Source organism: Glycine soja, chromosome 13 (assembly GCF_004193775.1).
Source record: "Glycine soja cultivar W05 chromosome 13, ASM419377v2, whole genome shotgun sequence".
Classification (NCBI taxonomy): domain Eukaryota; kingdom Viridiplantae; phylum Streptophyta; class Magnoliopsida; order Fabales; family Fabaceae; genus Glycine; species Glycine soja.
In genome coordinates this window covers 26515073-26532676 of record NC_041014.1, presented here as the reverse complement: position 1 = coordinate 26532676, position 17604 = coordinate 26515073, and the positions used below count along the sequence as shown (strand labels likewise).

Below are 17604 nucleotides of genomic sequence, written 5' to 3'. Positions count from 1 at the left end.
AATTTCAAAATCAATTTTACAAAAATAATTTTAATAACGTTGATCTAAACATGCATATATTATTCGTTCCACTACCATGGATGGCTTCAACTGGCGTCTAAAGTAAAAATAGATGCAGGGAAACAAGAAATTATGTCCCCTTCATCTTAGATTTTATATGAATCCACCCACTTTTAGGTGGCTAAACTGAATTTTGTTATAGCCAATTTTTTTCAATTTAACCCCTATACATGTTATGAATTCTCAATTTCATCCCTACATGCAAAAGTTATTAAATTGATTTAAAAAATATTACTATTTGGTCCTTACCGTTATACGTTGACCATTAACTTCTTTAATTGGTCCAGTGCATTTTTTATTTTGTCTCTATATGTGGAGGAATCAAATTAAAAATATTATACATATAGAGACCAAATTAAGAAAATACTATATATATAAAAACCAAATTAAGAATTTGCAAGAGGGTTAACGGTGATAGCAATCAAATTGAAAATGTTTACACATATAAGGCCTAATATAATATTTTTTTTTACGTATAAAGACAAAATTATGAATCCGCATTATGTATAGGAACTAAACTATACGTTTAACCTTGATTTTATTAATTGTCTATCTTTTTCAATCAACCCTTTTATATCTTAATTTTTAATTAAATTTGATTTTTTTTAAAATATCAATATGATTAAAAATAACTTTATATCATAATTCAAATAATTCAATATAAATTTAACATAAAATTTATATATTTAAATATATTTATTTATTATACATTTAATCTTCTTTATACAAAAAATAGAACAATTGAAACACAACATTTCTAGAAATCTTTCTTAAGCCAGTTATCACTATCATATACTTGATTTTCTTAATCGTATATATCTTTCAGCGTGTCTTTTCATCTTTATTTCTAAATTAAATCTTCGTATTTTAAAAAAGATTATCAAATAGTTATTTATCATAAATCTAAAATATAATTTCTATTAAAAAATATTTATTTATTATAAATTTTAGTTATATAAAAAAAATATAATTTTTTGTGCATTGCATAGATTAAGATACTAATTATAATATATACTTTATATATTACAAATATTTAATTTATTATAAATTTTAATTACATAAAATTTAATATTTATCATGGGCTAAAATACTAATTTTAGCAAAAACCAAACGAAACATATTTATATAATCGTGTGCAGAATATTACTATCATAAAGTAAATAAAAGTAAAAATAACAAATAGAGAAGAAGCATAAAATCAATTATCTCTTAATAGAGAGCATATATAAGTATAAAAGGGAGAGAGAACAAGAAATTTACCAATTCATTTAAACAGCATACCTTATCACCCATATCAGGAATTCAGGATTATTTGCAACAGGGCATAAGCATAGCAGAGAAAACAAGTCCCAAAGAGGGGTTTGATGATACCTGCCTTATGTGGTATAGACCTGTGAGTGCTTTACTTAAATCATTCATCAGGTGAAAGGAAAAGTATGATTTACTTGAGTGGAAGTTATCAATAATTACACAATTAGAATTTACGAAGAAAAACATGGACAGTTAAAGAATTCATCTAAAAGAATAAAAAAATTGAAAGTAAATGATGAATAAAAGCAGGTGAATGAATACTATTTATAAATCAAATGATTCAATAATATGCCTCCTAGGAACTATAAATATAGCAAGTAACCAAAGGGCAACAAGTGCAGGAGCAAATGAAACCCTATGGACCAAAATTCTTAGGCCTATCTTCTTTTGGTTGACCAGCTTGACCATTTGTTTCACCAAGAGAAGGTTCATCAGTTGGCCACTTATCAATTCCCAAACTTCCTAAGCCAATATCCCAGATGTCTGAGTCAGACATACCACTTGTGACTCCAAATTCTGGAAACTCTTCATAGTTGACATGATTGCTCCACAGCTCATTCCCACTACCTGAAGCAGCACCACTAACATTAAGGCCAGAGTCCCATATATCTTCTAGCTTTATCATGCCTTCAGTTCCAAGAGCAGAAAAATCTTGAAAGTCTTTCCCCTTGGTCAAACCCTCTGGGAAGGAAGCAAAATACTCTGGAGGAACTTCTAGAATTGGACTCATGACACTTTTCCCTTTGAAAAGGGGGTCTTCAGCTCCAAAGCTAGATAATCCTTCTCCAATCATAATTTCCTGAGACACTGTGATCCCGTGCACTGCAGCCAAGTCATTTGATACAATATTCTCTATTTGAGCAGTAAGATCTTCTGCGCCTACACTCACTTCTCCTGCCAAACCCTGTGAAAGGTAGTGAGGAGACTGTTCAATGGAAACTGGACTTAGTTTTGGAGTTTCGGAAGACATGCCTATATTTCTCCAATCATGTTGGTACCTCACTATCTGCCCTTCTTGGAGAGTTTCTGCTGTTCCAGTTTCATGTTGGTGCTGCTTGACAAACTTCCTTACCACTCTTGGAGAATCTATTTCTTTTTGCTCCTCATGCCTAAGGCGGGCTAAAAAGGCGGGGTTCTGGATTAACTTGACCAGGAAAGAAACCATTTGTTTCTGCCTTTGTTCTGTGGATTGGAGCCTTTGATTCACTTCTCCTGCGCGGTGAGCCATTCTTCGCTGCTCTTGTTTCAAATCAACAACCTCTTCCATCAACATAGTCCTTTCTTTCCTAAGCCTTTCTATCTCAATCTCAACATCAGACCTTCCTGCCTCAGTAGAACATTCGATTCCAATATAGCTACCAACCTGCTGGGATTGAGATGACCTGCGCCTTTGGATGTTCTTCAGCAAGTGCTTCTTCCCTCGCTGGAAAGCTTCGTTGAAAAACTCCCACTTGTCCGTGTCAATCTTGCGGAATCCCTGGAGACAAACACCAAGTTATCTGAGAATGAATTGAGCAGAAGCAGAAGGCCCCAAGACAAGAATGAGGAGGAGGGAAAAGGGAAGAATATCAGCAAAGCAAAACAAGATATATGGTTTAGGTACACCAAAACTTAGGCACTATGAGCTAATAGAGAGAGCAAGCTTGTATTGGATAATGCAATCTGCGAATCCAAAGCAAGCTTTACACAGACATAAGGAAAAGTCAAAATGACACAAACAACCCACAGAACCCGGAGTACTACCTGTGGAATATGAAATCCCTTCTACAGGAAGGGGAATATTTCTCCTGTTGCAACTTCCAGCAGTAGTAGTAGTCTCTCAAGTCTCAATCCTAACTACAATGCAATCAGTAAGCATCCATACCATATTCTTATCACTCAATCACATTAACAATAGTAATAAGCATAACCAAAAAAACCAGAGACTCAAAACAGTACACCTCAAGATAGCAATTACAATGAGCAGATTCAACAGACCAAAATTAGAGTAGTGATATGTGAACACTCTATCATTTCAAACACCTTATTAACATCTACCATTTCTCTCTATCTCTCTCTTCCAATCATCTCATATTCCTGTTATACCTACATTTTTCTCTCTTCTCTCTATTTATCTCTCTAGGTGTCAACTAGAGTGGAGGTGTCCTACAATCTTTATTCAAATATTAAAAAACTCTGCCTTTAACAAATGAGAAAACACAAGCCAAGAATCTTATGGCTTGTTTGATTCTCTTCTCACTATTTGTTTTAAAAATTGTTTTCTAAATCAATTTGATACAAGCTAGCAATCAATTTCTCATCCAAAATCCATTAAGTTTTGAAAATCGTTTCTAAAACAAGAGTTTCAGAATCAAAAGGCAAAAACTAGGAAATGTTTCCCCATCTTTTTTGTTTTCTTCAAGTACTCTCTATCCATGTACTATAAAATCAAACTTTTAAAAAACAAAAAATATGTCCATGGGACAAACACTTCCCAATGTGATTAGGGGCTGGGACAAACAAATTTAAAAAAACAAAAGCTATTTTTGAAATAAGTAAACAAACAAGGCCTTAAACAAAGTTAAGAATCATTCTATCCGACCATTACAAACTCGCACACATTCAGAAAATTCGTTCAATCAAAGAAACAATATGATAATCCAATTTAAGAATCAGTAGTACAAACCGTCAAAACGCCTCAAAATTTTTACATTCATATACATTCCCACTCAATACATCAACTTATCCAATCAAGGTACATGCATACATACATACCGGAGATATAAGATGGGTTGGATGGTTATGGGAAAAGGAAAGAAAGGAACGGTCACAGGTTTGATTCTCTCTTCTAACAAAACTAATATAACTAAGGGACATATAAGATTGACCCATTGGAGAAAGAAGGAGGAAGACGTCGCAGGATGACATTTGGTTTTTTTGGTTTTGGAGAAGTTGCCCATAAAATGAAAAAACTAACATAACGAACTAAAATTTACCGGTAAAAAAAAAAAGTACTTACAAACCAAATTACAAAAACACCCAAAGAAAACATTGCATACATACATGCATACCCAAAAACCAAAAACCAAAACCAAAAAAATAGTTACCAAAGGAGCCATGAGTGGCATATAAGTAAAAGCAAAGCGATGAATGATGATGAATTGATGATACCCACATAAGTATTGAGCTGACGAACGAAACTGGAGAAGTTGTTGTGCTTGAAATGCCGAGGAAGGACGATTCTCGCGAACTCGAGAGGGTCCCACACGACGAAGCTAAAACCGGTGGAGCCCCATGAGATAATGGGGTCGAGAGTCGGGTCGTCGACGAGGTCGAAGGTCTTGGACAAAAACGGAGGAACAGGGTTCATCTGCAGAATCTCCAACGGCTTAGGAGAGTTAGCATCATTTGGGTTCATGTTGATTCTGAATTAGTGTGAAGAAGAAGAATGAGGAGGGGTGTGAAAAGAAAAGAGTGGGAGGTGGTGGGGGGAGTGAGGATATTAAAAGGGTGTGAGGGCGGTGGAGGGTGGAGAGATGATGGCGGTGGAAGAGAAAGGCCATTGCACAGTGAGAGTGTGTGTGAGAACGAGTTTTGATAATTTGAGGTTTTGGTTTAGTTTCCTGGCAGTTACGTTGGTTCCTTCTTCTTTGTGTGTTGGGACCGCGTGTTGGGGTAGATATTTTTTTGTCACACTTATTAGGACTGTTGCTGTTTAGTATTTGTGTTGTGTGTCAGAGTGTCATAAGTGGTCTGGTCAAATACTTAGTGCCCAAGCGAACTCTATCACCCAATCGCGTGCTGCTGAACTTTGCTTTTCGGAGACAGCTTGTCTTTTTCTTGGGCCCGCGGGACTTTATTTTAAACTTTTGTTGGAAAATAATAATAATAATTGTGGTGAGAAAAAACAAGTAGAAAGTAGCAAGTTTTGTTAGTTTTTATGTGGTTTTTGTGATGCTAGTTGCTTGTGAGTGGGTTTTTAAATTACATCAGTTTATTGAACAAAGGAATTTATAAAGTATCTCGGTAAATAAAATGACAATAAATAAAATTTGCCAACCAAATAGAAGAAAAAATTTCACTAAAAAATATCAATTTTTTAGACAAAAATTAATTATTAGTAAATTTAATAAATATTTTGTGCTTGTAACATAGTAAATAAAATGATAAATAGTTATTTTGGTTCATATAGTTTGTTTTCAATGACAATTTTGTTTCTAAACTATGAAAATAATCAATTTAATCCACAAAAATATAAATGTACAGACATTGTTTCTATTTCTGTTAATGTTTTTAATGATGTGGCACGTGAGGGATGATGTGAGAAATCCATATGACAAAAGTGAATTTTATGCATTGTGGACCAATTGGTAAGTGTTGGTGGTAAATCTTCGTCCCCCACCCTTTTGCAATGTTGATGGCCCACGTTGATGACTTGCCAACAGATAGTGGCATTTTATTTTTGGTTGTCATTTGAAAAGTATATTTGATTGTGCGTTGAAGACGAGATGCGATTTCGTAAGATAAGGTTATTTTGTTACTTTGTTGTACCAGATGTGTGAATGATAATGTTGTGTATGAATATTTATTTCCTGACACCGAAGATATTAATAGAAGGTGTGTCTAATGTTGTTAGTGAGTCATTAATTAACAACACAAACAAACAAGTGTTTCATGGTGAGGATGTGGGTGTAAATGACTACATTGGAGATGATATGCTAAATGAAATTGATAATATAACAAAAAACATTGTTGCTCATTATAGAGACAATGATGGTGGCGTGGATAGTGTGGAAGGAGATGTAGTGGCTCACAAATTTGGAGAGGTTGTTCATCCTTTGTATGACATTCAACTTGATTATGGTGGTCTTAATGTAAAAAAAGATGTAGCAACTAAAGTAATGACTGATTTTTTTGGTGACGTTGGAGATGATAATCAAGATGATGTGCGAAAAAATGAAGATGGGAGAGGATAATGATGGACTATACGATGACAATGAAGAATCTTTTATGATGAGGATGAAACCAATCTAGATTATGTAATCAATGTTTATGGTGAGTGTCCACTTTTATAAAAGTTGTGGACTATTTTGTCATTTAGTTACAAATATCAAGCATCAATTTGTTGTTGCATAACAACCTATTACTATGGAATCAAGAAGAATCAACTCTTGAGTAGAATAGTTGTTAGCTTCACAAATTTAAAATTCAACCGTAAAAAAAGTATCATTGACATTTTATTCCAAGACACTCTTGGCTAACATGGCACATCACATGCACATGTTGATTTGCCTTGTCAGCAACGTGGAGTTCACTTTCGTCATGTGAATTTGTCACGTTATCCTTCAAGTGTCACATTGTAAAAAAAACATTAACGAAAACATAAATAACTTGATAGTTGAACTAAATTGTCGGTACATTTACACTTTTGTGTACTAAATTAATCATTTTCATGGTATATGAATGAAATTATCACTAAATGCAAGCTACATGAACCAAAGTGACTATTTACGTTAAAAGAAATTGTCAAACGGAGCAGATTCATCTTTTGGTTTGGCAGAGCAAAATTTAGAAGCTATCCCTATTCGATCTCGTTGAAAATGGAGAGTTCCGATTCTTTCTTCTGAAGGAAAAAAAATTGCCCTTTCTCTTTGATGTAAGCTTAATTTTGATTATAAAATGCAAATTAGCTGCGACAATATTTATATTTCTGTTAATATATAAGGTTTACGTGAATTCCGAGCTTGTTAAAATCTAACGCAAGGGATGCAGATTAAAAAACAAACAAGATATTGAGGAAGAATTGAATTCTAGGCCGAATGTACCCTACCATTCTTACGTTATCAGAGTCTGGCTTGAAAACGAGAACTTATGAGGCTCTATGCCCCCTAACCATTCTTTTCCTGATCCCCTTGAGCTTCTACCTGTTCAATGGATATATTCCTTCTGTTCAAGTTATTTTTGTTTTGTGGTTTGAGTTTTCGATCATCTCTTATGCCCAAATGATAAATTATTTAAGCACTAGCTGTACATTAACATGCATTTCTTTTATGCTTCAATTTAGTGTAAAACAAAGTCTACATTTTAGATATGTCCTTTTATCATTTGGTTAATGGATTGTTTTTCTTTTCCAAACTTCTAAAATGACGACCATGAATTATAAAAAACCATGCAAAAAGTGGAGTGAGTATAATGAATCGTATGTTGCGCAAGATAACTGGTGCTCATTCCTTTACGAGGAGCAGAAAGACAAAATACCAAAATACTGAAATAGCGTACATGTCAGATGGAGGGACCATTTATTTGGTTTAAAAGTATTCTCACCATGGAATTAATTCAACTCAAGTACAGAGTGTATTTTAACGGAGTCAACGGATCCAAGCATGCAGAAAAATGTGGGTGTACACAGCTGGCGCTGGCAAAGCTGCTTATCATTAACTGAATGTAATTACAATCGGAATATTTTTTTACATACAAAATTATGAAAGAAGAAAAAGTAAAACATTTCTCGGTAAAATTACAAGATCACCTAATCAAACAATTTTGTTTGGAACAACAAAGAGGGAGTGTGGAGTATCCTTGCTCTGCGTTGAAAATCAATATTCTTAAACCTGAATTAAAGAAATATACAATTGACCCTGCAACCAAAAAGACATGAACAGCATTAGTTTGACCACGAGGTTAGACACATGATCAATAGGGACAAAATAAAAATAAAACTATTTTTGGATAAGCTTCTCAAGAAACAATTTTAAGAAAAGAAAATAAGAAGAACGAATGAAATAAGTTTTTCATAAGCTAAAATTAGTTCTCCATTAACTAATTTGTGAATGTCCTTCTCATCTTTTAGAAAAATTAAATGACAAAACTTTTACAAATTAACTAATAGTTAGTTAGCTAATGAATAGTTCATTTTAGGTTATGAAGAAATTCATCTCATTTTTCTCTTTTCATTTTCTTCTAAAGAAGTGCTTCTAAAAAAACCCAAAGAGGCCCTTATTGAGTTGTAAAAGCACTTCAGCATGATTTATAAATTAAATAATTATAACAAAATATTGTGTACGCTCCAATCCAACTATAATGAGGTCATATTTCCACTAGAAAATCGATGACCATTCCCCTTACCCACGGCACAACCAAAAATTGAGAAATACTAGGTCCAAGCTAGATTTAGTGCTGGCAAGAACACCATTATGGAATTTGGCACGTACCTAGGGACAACTAAAGCAGTGAAATCTTGTTAGACATCAAAGACCAATAGAATCCTGTCATATGTGCACGAAAAGCAACTTGGCGTTCAAACCATTCAGGTCAGTAATGGCATGCTTGGACGACCAGGTTGAGGTGTAGGGGGTTTGAGCAATGGCCTCAAAGAATCCATAATACTCGCAAAAGAAGGACGTTTCCAAGGCTCACTGCAGTAAACCAATATCAATAAATTTTATGACAAAATATTGAAGTGGAATACATAAAGGTAGATGCATCTGAACTCACTAGGCCCAGCAAGCCTCAATTAGCGCAGCTACTTGGGGATTCACATCATGTGGGATCTCAAGCCTTTTTCTCTTAAAGCCAACAGCTGCCACAACCTACACGCCCATATGCATTTGTGACATTGAAGCAAAATAAATGAATATGTAGTAGAAAACTATATATGTGAAGAGAAAAGGTGGATCTAGCTCCTTACAACAGAGCTTAACCCTACTAATTAGTGATTACACTGAAAAACAGAAAAAGCAACATATTGACAACTTTCTCTATAACAGATTCTGCCCATTATTCCTTCTTTCATACACCTGCAGCCCATTAGGCCCAGTCCTCTTTCATTTAGAATAAACTTGGGCCAAAGATTTACCTATGTGCATGCAAATGCAACCAAAGCAAGCATGATATAACAAAGATTGACCACCGTGAAACAGGATAACACTCAAAAGTAAAAAAAATACTTCAGACACAACCTTAACACTTCAACCATACACCCATCAATATTGGCTTGTCCAATACATGCTTCAACCAATATCCACTTCTTGCAATCATTCTCAGATTTCTATTTCCAGCCACACGCTATTTCAATTTCATATATTCTTATAGACATTCATTTCACATCACAAGTTTCATAAATGCCAAAACAATATAATAATAACAGCAACAACAATAACAATAATAATAATAATAATAATAATAATAATAATAATAGAACTATTAAGCATAAACATACTACAATATCATGTATCACAGCTATACAACAAACCTGTGCTGGATTTAAATTAACCCATGGCTGTTGCAATGTTGCAAGCTCCCATAAGATTACACCAAAGCTGTAAACATCGGACTTCTCATTCGATGGCTCATCACAAAGAACCTCTGGAGCCATCCACTCAGGCTAAGGGAGGAAAAGGAGAAAAATTAAAAATATAGTTATAAAACTTACTTCTGAAACATAAGACGTACAAAACAGAAATATCTGCAGTCAATGTGAACTTACAGTCCCAGCAGCTGACTTGGATGAGAGAAACGTATTGGCCTTCAGACGTGAAAGCCCAAAATCACAAACCTACAAAAAGAAGGCATTATTATTTAGAGGGGAGGAAAATCTCCCTTAATGTCCAACAGAACAGATCAACCCTCCCCAACGAAAAAACATCCACAAAAAAATTGACCAATACAGTACACATGTTTTCATATGGCTTTTCAAATTTCAACAACATTCCAAATTTGAATCAAAACAAGCACAACTAATTAACAGAAGGCTGAAACTTTTATCAATAAAAAGAAAATTTTGCAATAAACACAATCTTCCTCCAGTTCATAAAGATCCGAGATCAAATCAAAATATCAAATTATTACTAGAATGTACCAGGAAAAAAGTGTCAATTACTATTTAAAGAAAAGCCAATCAAATCAATAGTTTATTCATAATATAGCTCCATCTCTCTAGACAATACAGAAAGGGCTGTCATATGCTATGCGGAAGCCAGAAGTGTCATTTTCCTTTTGGGATGAAGTACAAATTCCCTGAGACAAGTGGGGGAAGAAGGTAGCTCCCTCCCCAGATGAAACCTAGTCCTGACCACATGAGCAAATATAAAATCTTACTACATTCAAGTTATGCTCAAACAAAAAAGATGTGAACATTGTGACTAATTCTTGGCTTGTATCGGTGCGAGACTATCAGCAAGAAAGTGGAATCCTATTGCCATGGGTGACAAATAATTTATATGAAACCCTTAAAGACTATTTGTAATTTTTATACTAGAGAAAACTTCATTCTTACCTTCACTGTATATTTCTTGTCAACAAGAAGGTTTGGAGATTTCAGATCTCTATGAACAATGGGGGGATTACGTTTATGAAGATAATTCATCCCCTTTGCCTGCAAATGATAAAATAACACATGGTTAATTAAAAAAATACAAAGATTATGACATTATAATTCAAAAAATACTAAAAAAGAAGAAACAGTATAGTTTATTTTTTAAATACATACCACGTCATAAGCCATACCAAGCCTACGCCTCTCATCCAATACTTCTTTGGCGCCAGATCTATGCAAAAGCCTATATAAGCTACCCCTGCACTTAGGTCAAGAACTCTTAGAATGTCAAGGTCAAAATATCCTATAATCCTATAGCCTTGAAAAACTTCCCTCTTTTAGGGAAAGGGATGAGGAACAGGTAGAGGAGTACAACCTAGATAAATATTCCGTGACAATTGATAAGTTAGGAGGCTGAGTGACTGCCCCCATAAACAAAACAATGTTTGGATGCCGTAAACGTTTCATTATTGCAACCTACCAAGAGAAGGGAAAACACAGATCAAATAAACAGCAAGAAAATATCTAAAAAGCAAATAAAGCAGGGTTAGGACTTTCAACTTTCAAGCATACCTCCCTTAGGAATTCCTTGAAGCGCTCAGCATGAAAATCCTGTTCCATCAAAATTTTCACAGCAACATCCTGCAATATGATGTGTTTTGAAGGATGTAAGAACAGCAAAAAAAAAAACAGGGTTGAGAGGAAGAGGGAAGCAAAAGAAAATTATATATTTATAATTATGTGTGTGTGTACGTAAATATATATATATATATATATATATATATATATATATATATATATATATATATATATTTGAAACACTTTTTGTTACAAACTTTAATGATCCTGGAAAGTTCAGTCCTCTAGGAGGATATATAACCCCCAAAACCCCAACATATACACATTCCAAATGATGACAGAAATTAAGCTTAAAAGACTTGAAAACAAAAGAACATAAGCCTAAAAAATATGCCACTTTAGCAACATTATTTAAGGCTCTATTAATTTGCAGAAAAAAATAAATGTTTGATGGAAAGTTCCATGAGCAAAACATCTAATTCCCTTGGCGGATGAATTTTTTCAAATAAACTTCTGGTCTTTTGAAGTGCAACTTAATTAGAAAACATAAAATACATTGTTACTGATGGTTGGTCTTCTACTGCAAAAGCCAGTGTAACAATGGCCGGGCTTGTACTACTAGATGTGCATTGAGCTGGGCCTATTAGGATAATAATACTATGTTAGGAGTAACATTTATACAGCATCAATTTAAGAGAGATTGGCTTACCGAGCCATTCCACTCAGCACGATGTACAGTTCCAAAAGAACCTGAAATACCACAGGTCACTTTCAATTTAATGACTACTGATACTAATTACACAGATCATGCCACTAGAAGAAGCAAGTTATGTTACTAAAAATTAATTACTGTGCTCATTTAAGTTAGGATCAGATCTTGATGATTATTAACTTTAGAAGGTTTGGCAGAAGCAAGGAAATTTTTTATGGTGGTGTGGTATAAGTGATTGGATGTAATATTTTGAATGGTTTTATGAATCATGACTTCTTCAATGAAAGCCCCTGGTCAAATATGCATATGGATTGGGGAGCTTTGTTGCATTAATGAGCAGGCTTACTTTTTCTGTTTCTTCTTTTGTACTATCATTACTAAGGACAATATCTAATTTCCTTTCATATTGTCTTTTCTCTCTACAATAGTATGTCTCTTTTTGTCCCCCCCAAAAAACAATTGCAAGTTATAAAGGAGAAGATATACCTGACCCTATTTTCTCTCTTAGGACAAGATCACTCCATGGTATGTCCAAATCCTCCATGTCAAAGTTAAGCTCTCGAGCATGTTTGCTAGGAATCAGTTGACTTCCTTCAACAAACCTCTTGCCCTCAATCATGTCATCATTAGTATTTGTAAGTGCTAATGGGGTTGGTATACCAGCAGGACGCTTATGCTTTATTGGTGGTGGATACTTTCCCAGAGTTGAGTCTACAATGTTCTGAGGAGCGTTACATGATTGATATGTTTCAGAACCTTGTTCACGTGAGCTTGGATGAGAATCTTGAGGATGCAGAGGAAGGTGAGAACTTCTATTGCTATCAGACGAAATTGGCCTAGGGTTACTGCTGTCTTTGCACTTCCCATCAAACTGTTCTGAAATGGAGAATCCAGAATCTCCATTAGCAACGACTCATGTGATATAAAATTTAGCGTATCCTAAACTGGCACCAAGTTAAAGTTTAAATAACTATCATACATAATTGCAAACCAGATTACAGGATGACAAGCAAAACTAAAACTAATGTCGAACAAGCAACAAGAACATTTATTCAAAGCGTGCTTTTTGAAACTATTCCAGATGTTGATTTACTTGCAAATTTACTACAAATCAAATTAAATATAGTCACTCAAATTTCATTCTGTAGACAGACTAAATGATGTTAACCCCTGTTCATCACAATAAATCAAGAATTTGATAATGATATTTGATAAACTTGACTGAGTAACTTGAACTGTTCTCCCAATTCTACAATACAGAACCCAACTTACATGGAACACCATATAGCACAAACATCACAGTGAAGAATCATGAACTTCTTTTTTAGTAGGCAACCATATTCTTGCAATTTCCAAGTTTAGAAAAATTATTTGTCAGCTAATTGCAGTGAGCATATGAAAGGGACAAAAATACAGACACCTGCCATCTAATCTTAGTGCTTATAAACTGATCAAATCAACAAATGGAAAGAGTTCAATTCAAATAAGAAAGCTATAACACGTTAACATTTGGTAGACAAGCAAATTAATTATAAAGTGTGTTAGGAACCACAGATTAAACACCAGAAACTGATAGCTTTATTATCTGAAACCAGCTTAATGAACTATATCACCTGCAAAAAAAAAAAAAAAAATACTCCAGTGCACGAATGCTGCTTCTCAGAAAAAGCAATCTTCTCTGCCTACAATTCACCCTAAAAGCAATTGCAAAAAATAACTCCTCACTCCCTACACTCTCCTCCCAGTAACCTTCCCCCTATCCGGGATCTATGGCTCTCAGCCAGTACGCAACTAACTCTTCCTACCCAGATAACCAAGTGTAGGGACCCACTTTCTTTTTCCTAACATAAACCCTCCAAATCTTGGGCCTCTTTGGATCCAAGTCCAATACCTGCCTCTGGCCCTAGTCCTGGTCTGGGCCCTCAACCCAATCAGAGAGTAACTAGCTTAAAGAAATTGATTTCATCTTTCATTAAAAATATGGAAATTAAAAAGGGAAAGATCAGGGACACCTGGATCCTAAATACTTAATAAATGCAACAGAAGGCCATTAGTAGATCTTTCACACTCCCAGATGTAGAGTATCATAAATTAACAGGAAATATGAATATCACCTGCAGAGTTGTTGTCGAAGACAAGCTCAAGAGACACACAATCCGAGAAATACTGTTTGGCCAATGACCTGAAATCAATGGTAGGTTCAGCCGGTTTAAGTCGTGGAAAGCGCAAGGGTGAAGAAAATGAGATGGAAGATGGACCATTGAGCAAGGAATCAGGCTCAGATAAGTTTCCTGGCTTTCCAATTAAATCAACAAGATACTCCCTGTATTTAGATTATGTAAGATGAGAGGTGTCAGGAATATTACCATTAATAAAGATATATTTAAAATGTCAATAAACAGAATGTTAACATGTTAACCAATTATATAAAGTCCTTTTTCATGGTCATCAGAACTCATGGAAACTAATTTTTACATTGCAGTCTACTTATTAACAGAAAAGTATATGTGCTTGGCAATAAAGCACATACCTCTCAAGCCCAAATCGAACAAGACAAGATGTAGCATCATCCCTTTTGCAATATTTACAGCCCTTAGCAATTCGACATGGTAAATCAATGGCGTCAGCTAGTACCTGAAAATATTGAATATAAAGCAAGTCATTTAAAAAACAACTTATATACAATTGCATGTACTAAGCCAGCAAACAAAAACAAGTCAACATGCATAATCATAGCCTTAAAAGGCCAAAGAAAAGTAGAGCCTTACTTTGAATAATATAGCACGATGCCGGCAGAGGCCAACAGATAGACTACCTATGGGAATAACAACAGATCCTAAGCAATCTTTCAGATCATTACTGCAATCCCTCCAGATGGAAAAAAAGTGATCTTCCCCAACAGAAGCTGAACCACTTGTTATGGCAATAAAACACAGTTAGACAGATATGACCAGACAAAAAGTTAAATAGGTCAAGCCATGAATGCCAAGGAGGCTCACCCCATACGGTTGCAAACCAGCTTGGAAAGTTTATCTACAACATCTGTTGTTGTTATGCTAGTACAAGAAATGTTATGAACATTATTTTGCAGATCTCTTAAGCTGGGGTCACTGCATCGATCCACCATAACTACTTCAAGTGAAGAAACGACGCAGGGATTCACAGACTTCAGCATATCAACTGATGGAATTCGGCCATTTTCATGCAGATCAGTGCACAAGGTCCAGACAAAGGAATTCATCCCATGAATCAGGTAAAAGCCATCTGGAATTTTGTCAGAGTATGATAGGCAGCCATTCACCTGGTGCACGTTATTAACAAGACACAAAATCAACAATTGCATATCTTACCAAAATGAAACAACTTCTAGTTTCCTCCCTCAACTTTCCTGGGAAAACTAGAGATAATTTTTAAAAAAGAAAATGTAGTACAATAAAGAGTGAAGGGATATTTTTTCCTCTTAAACATAATTCATGCAACAACTCAAGAATCAGGTTTCAACTTCATCTGTTCAGAAATTATGACTATATTTCTTGGTGGCAATTTCCTCTAGTATGACCAAGTACACTCTGCACCCCCGCAATGACACCAAAATATAAAAATTAACATTTTGAAGGTCCTTAAAAGAATTACATTTTCCAATATTGATTTTTTATGCAGCACAACAACGAGAAAATAACTCAAGATAAGCATCAGAAATATGGTAAGCACACAGTAAGAGAATAGCCTACCCATACTGCCCAGAATTCACAGCAAACAGAAAACAGTTTTCCCAAGGAGCAGATGTCACGGGGGAGGGGGGTAGAAGAGAAAAGAAAAAAGGAGCATGATATCCATTAGACTTCAACAGCGTAATTCAAAATCCAACTCTGTCCTTTCAGATAAACAAAACACAACTTCTTAAGAGGATTTTTGCTAGGAACTAAATGGAAGGAAAAAAAAACAGAAAATAGGAGAGAGATCCCTCCTCCAAGGGATTTCCCCTTCACGAAGGATTTCTTTTTTTACAAAGAGCATAAGCTCAACCTACGGATGATACAAGATAGAATCCTCCTTTGAGTCCTTGATCTTAATTACCCCTATTTATATCTAACTAATTGTTATAACTGACTAATTTACTCTAACTATCAGTAACTAATTTTCCATCCCCTTCCATCTAACTCCTAACAGTTTTGTACTAATGCAATTCCCTTCCATTCAATTGAAACTACATCTCCTCCAATTACTCACCGAAAAGGACCAACCAACCAGTGTGAATGAACTTCTAAAAGTTTGCGATCGTCAGGCACAATTTGATTGATCCTCCCTTTGACGCAGACTACAAAAACCTATTACAATCATAGAACCACTGCAGCTTCATCTCATGCTACATTACATTGCACTTAATGAAACTTACCGGAGTCAAACTACACCCATGTCAACTCACGCTTCCAAATTATTTTTCACGGGCAATTCATCAACACACGATTCAAAAACACCTAATAGCGAAATCCATCACCGGAATTCGCAATCACAATCCAATTGAATTCAATCCAATCCAAGCCGCGCAAACAAAGAGGTACAGCGATCAACGTACCCAAAACCTATGCGAAACCGCCTCGGCCGACGACGAGAGCCGCGGCGCGGCGTCGTCCGGCACCGGATCGAGGAAATTGGGATCATCAGCGCACGTGGCGTGCAACGAGAGGCGCAGTGCGAGCGCAAGCTGCAGCTGGTAGCTCTCCTCCGTCTGCTGCGCCCAGCTCTTCCCGGAGGAGGAGCCGGCGATCCTCGCCGGCGCCACCTCCGAGAACTTGCTCCGCTCGTCGTGGAGGTATCCGAAGGCGTCGACGTCGCTGACCGCCGCCGTGGAGAGCGTCGGAGCATAAAAGTCGCCGCCGCCGGAGAGCGAGCTCTCGCCGTAGCTGCTCCCGCTGGACTGGCGCTGCAGGCCGATCGAGGAGTAGAGGTTTCCGATCCGGTTGGCGGCCCGGTGATCGGCGACGAGGTCCCAGTCGAAGGCGGCGCGGTCGGACTTACCGGCGCGGGCGGACTTGCCGTCGCCGGAGGAGGAGGGGGCGGCGGAGGCGGAGAACTGGTCGTCGGGAATTTGGCTGAGGAGCGAGTAGTTGGATCTTCTGGCAGGCATTTCCATCATCGCAGTGTGTTCAAAAAACCCTAAAACTCGCCATTGGTTTTCTGTTTTGGTATTTCTTCTTCTTCTCTCCTCTTTCTATTTCACTTTCTCTCACTAGAACTACAACCAGGTGTGACTGAGTATCAGGGGGAATGGTTGAATGAATCCTCTCTCTCTCTGGAATTGGGTTGTCGGAGAGAGAGAAATCAACGAGGCCAGCCTTCTTTTTTTTTTAATCGGTGGCGCGGACTTAATTAATTTTCCCTAAACTTATTTTTTAGCTTAATCTTTCAAAATAGTAATCACTTACTATCACTTAAATATTCTCTTACAAAATTAATAAATAGATACTGAAGTTCTATTTTCTTTTTTGTTTCGATAAACTGTTTTAATTTTTCTTGTATTTTTTGTAAGTGTTATGGGAAATTTTATTGAAACAAAACTTGGTTTTCTGTATATATTATTATTAGTGTAACTTTAAATTATTAATTAGCTAAAGATAATTATTGATATGATTTTTAAATTTGTTTTATA

The 17604-nt window shown here is 35.8% G+C and overlaps 2 protein-coding genes across 2 annotated transcripts; both read right to left on the bottom strand.

Annotated features, from left to right (window-relative positions):
* Positions 1-1474: 1474 nt before the first annotated feature.
* On the bottom strand, positions 1475-5037 carry LOC114382628 (heat stress transcription factor A-3-like). The gene is made up of 2 exons (XM_028342183.1): positions 4526-5037; positions 1475-2848 (listed from the first exon to the last, which is right to left on the bottom strand). Exons 1-2 carry the CDS (start codon positions 4766-4768, stop codon positions 1727-1729), a joined length of 1365 nt encoding a protein of 454 aa, XP_028197984.1. The 5' UTR covers positions 4769-5037; the 3' UTR covers positions 1475-1726.
* Positions 5038-7744: 2707 nt separating this feature from the next.
* On the bottom strand, positions 7745-17328 carry LOC114382057 (serine/threonine-protein kinase CTR1-like). Its single transcript, XM_028341290.1, has 16 exons — positions 16531-17328; positions 14954-15255; positions 14723-14867; positions 14485-14588; positions 14069-14277; positions 12441-12830; positions 11952-11992; positions 11237-11305; positions 11040-11140; positions 10838-10922; positions 10625-10723; positions 9836-9904; positions 9602-9733; positions 8845-8939; positions 8562-8765; positions 7745-7988 (listed from the first exon to the last, which is right to left on the bottom strand). The coding sequence occupies exons 1-15, from the start codon at positions 17089-17091 to the stop codon at positions 8657-8659; spliced, it is 2511 nt and encodes an 836-aa protein (XP_028197091.1). The 5' UTR covers positions 17092-17328; the 3' UTR covers positions 7745-7988; positions 8562-8656.
* Positions 17329-17604: the final 276 nt, after the last annotated feature.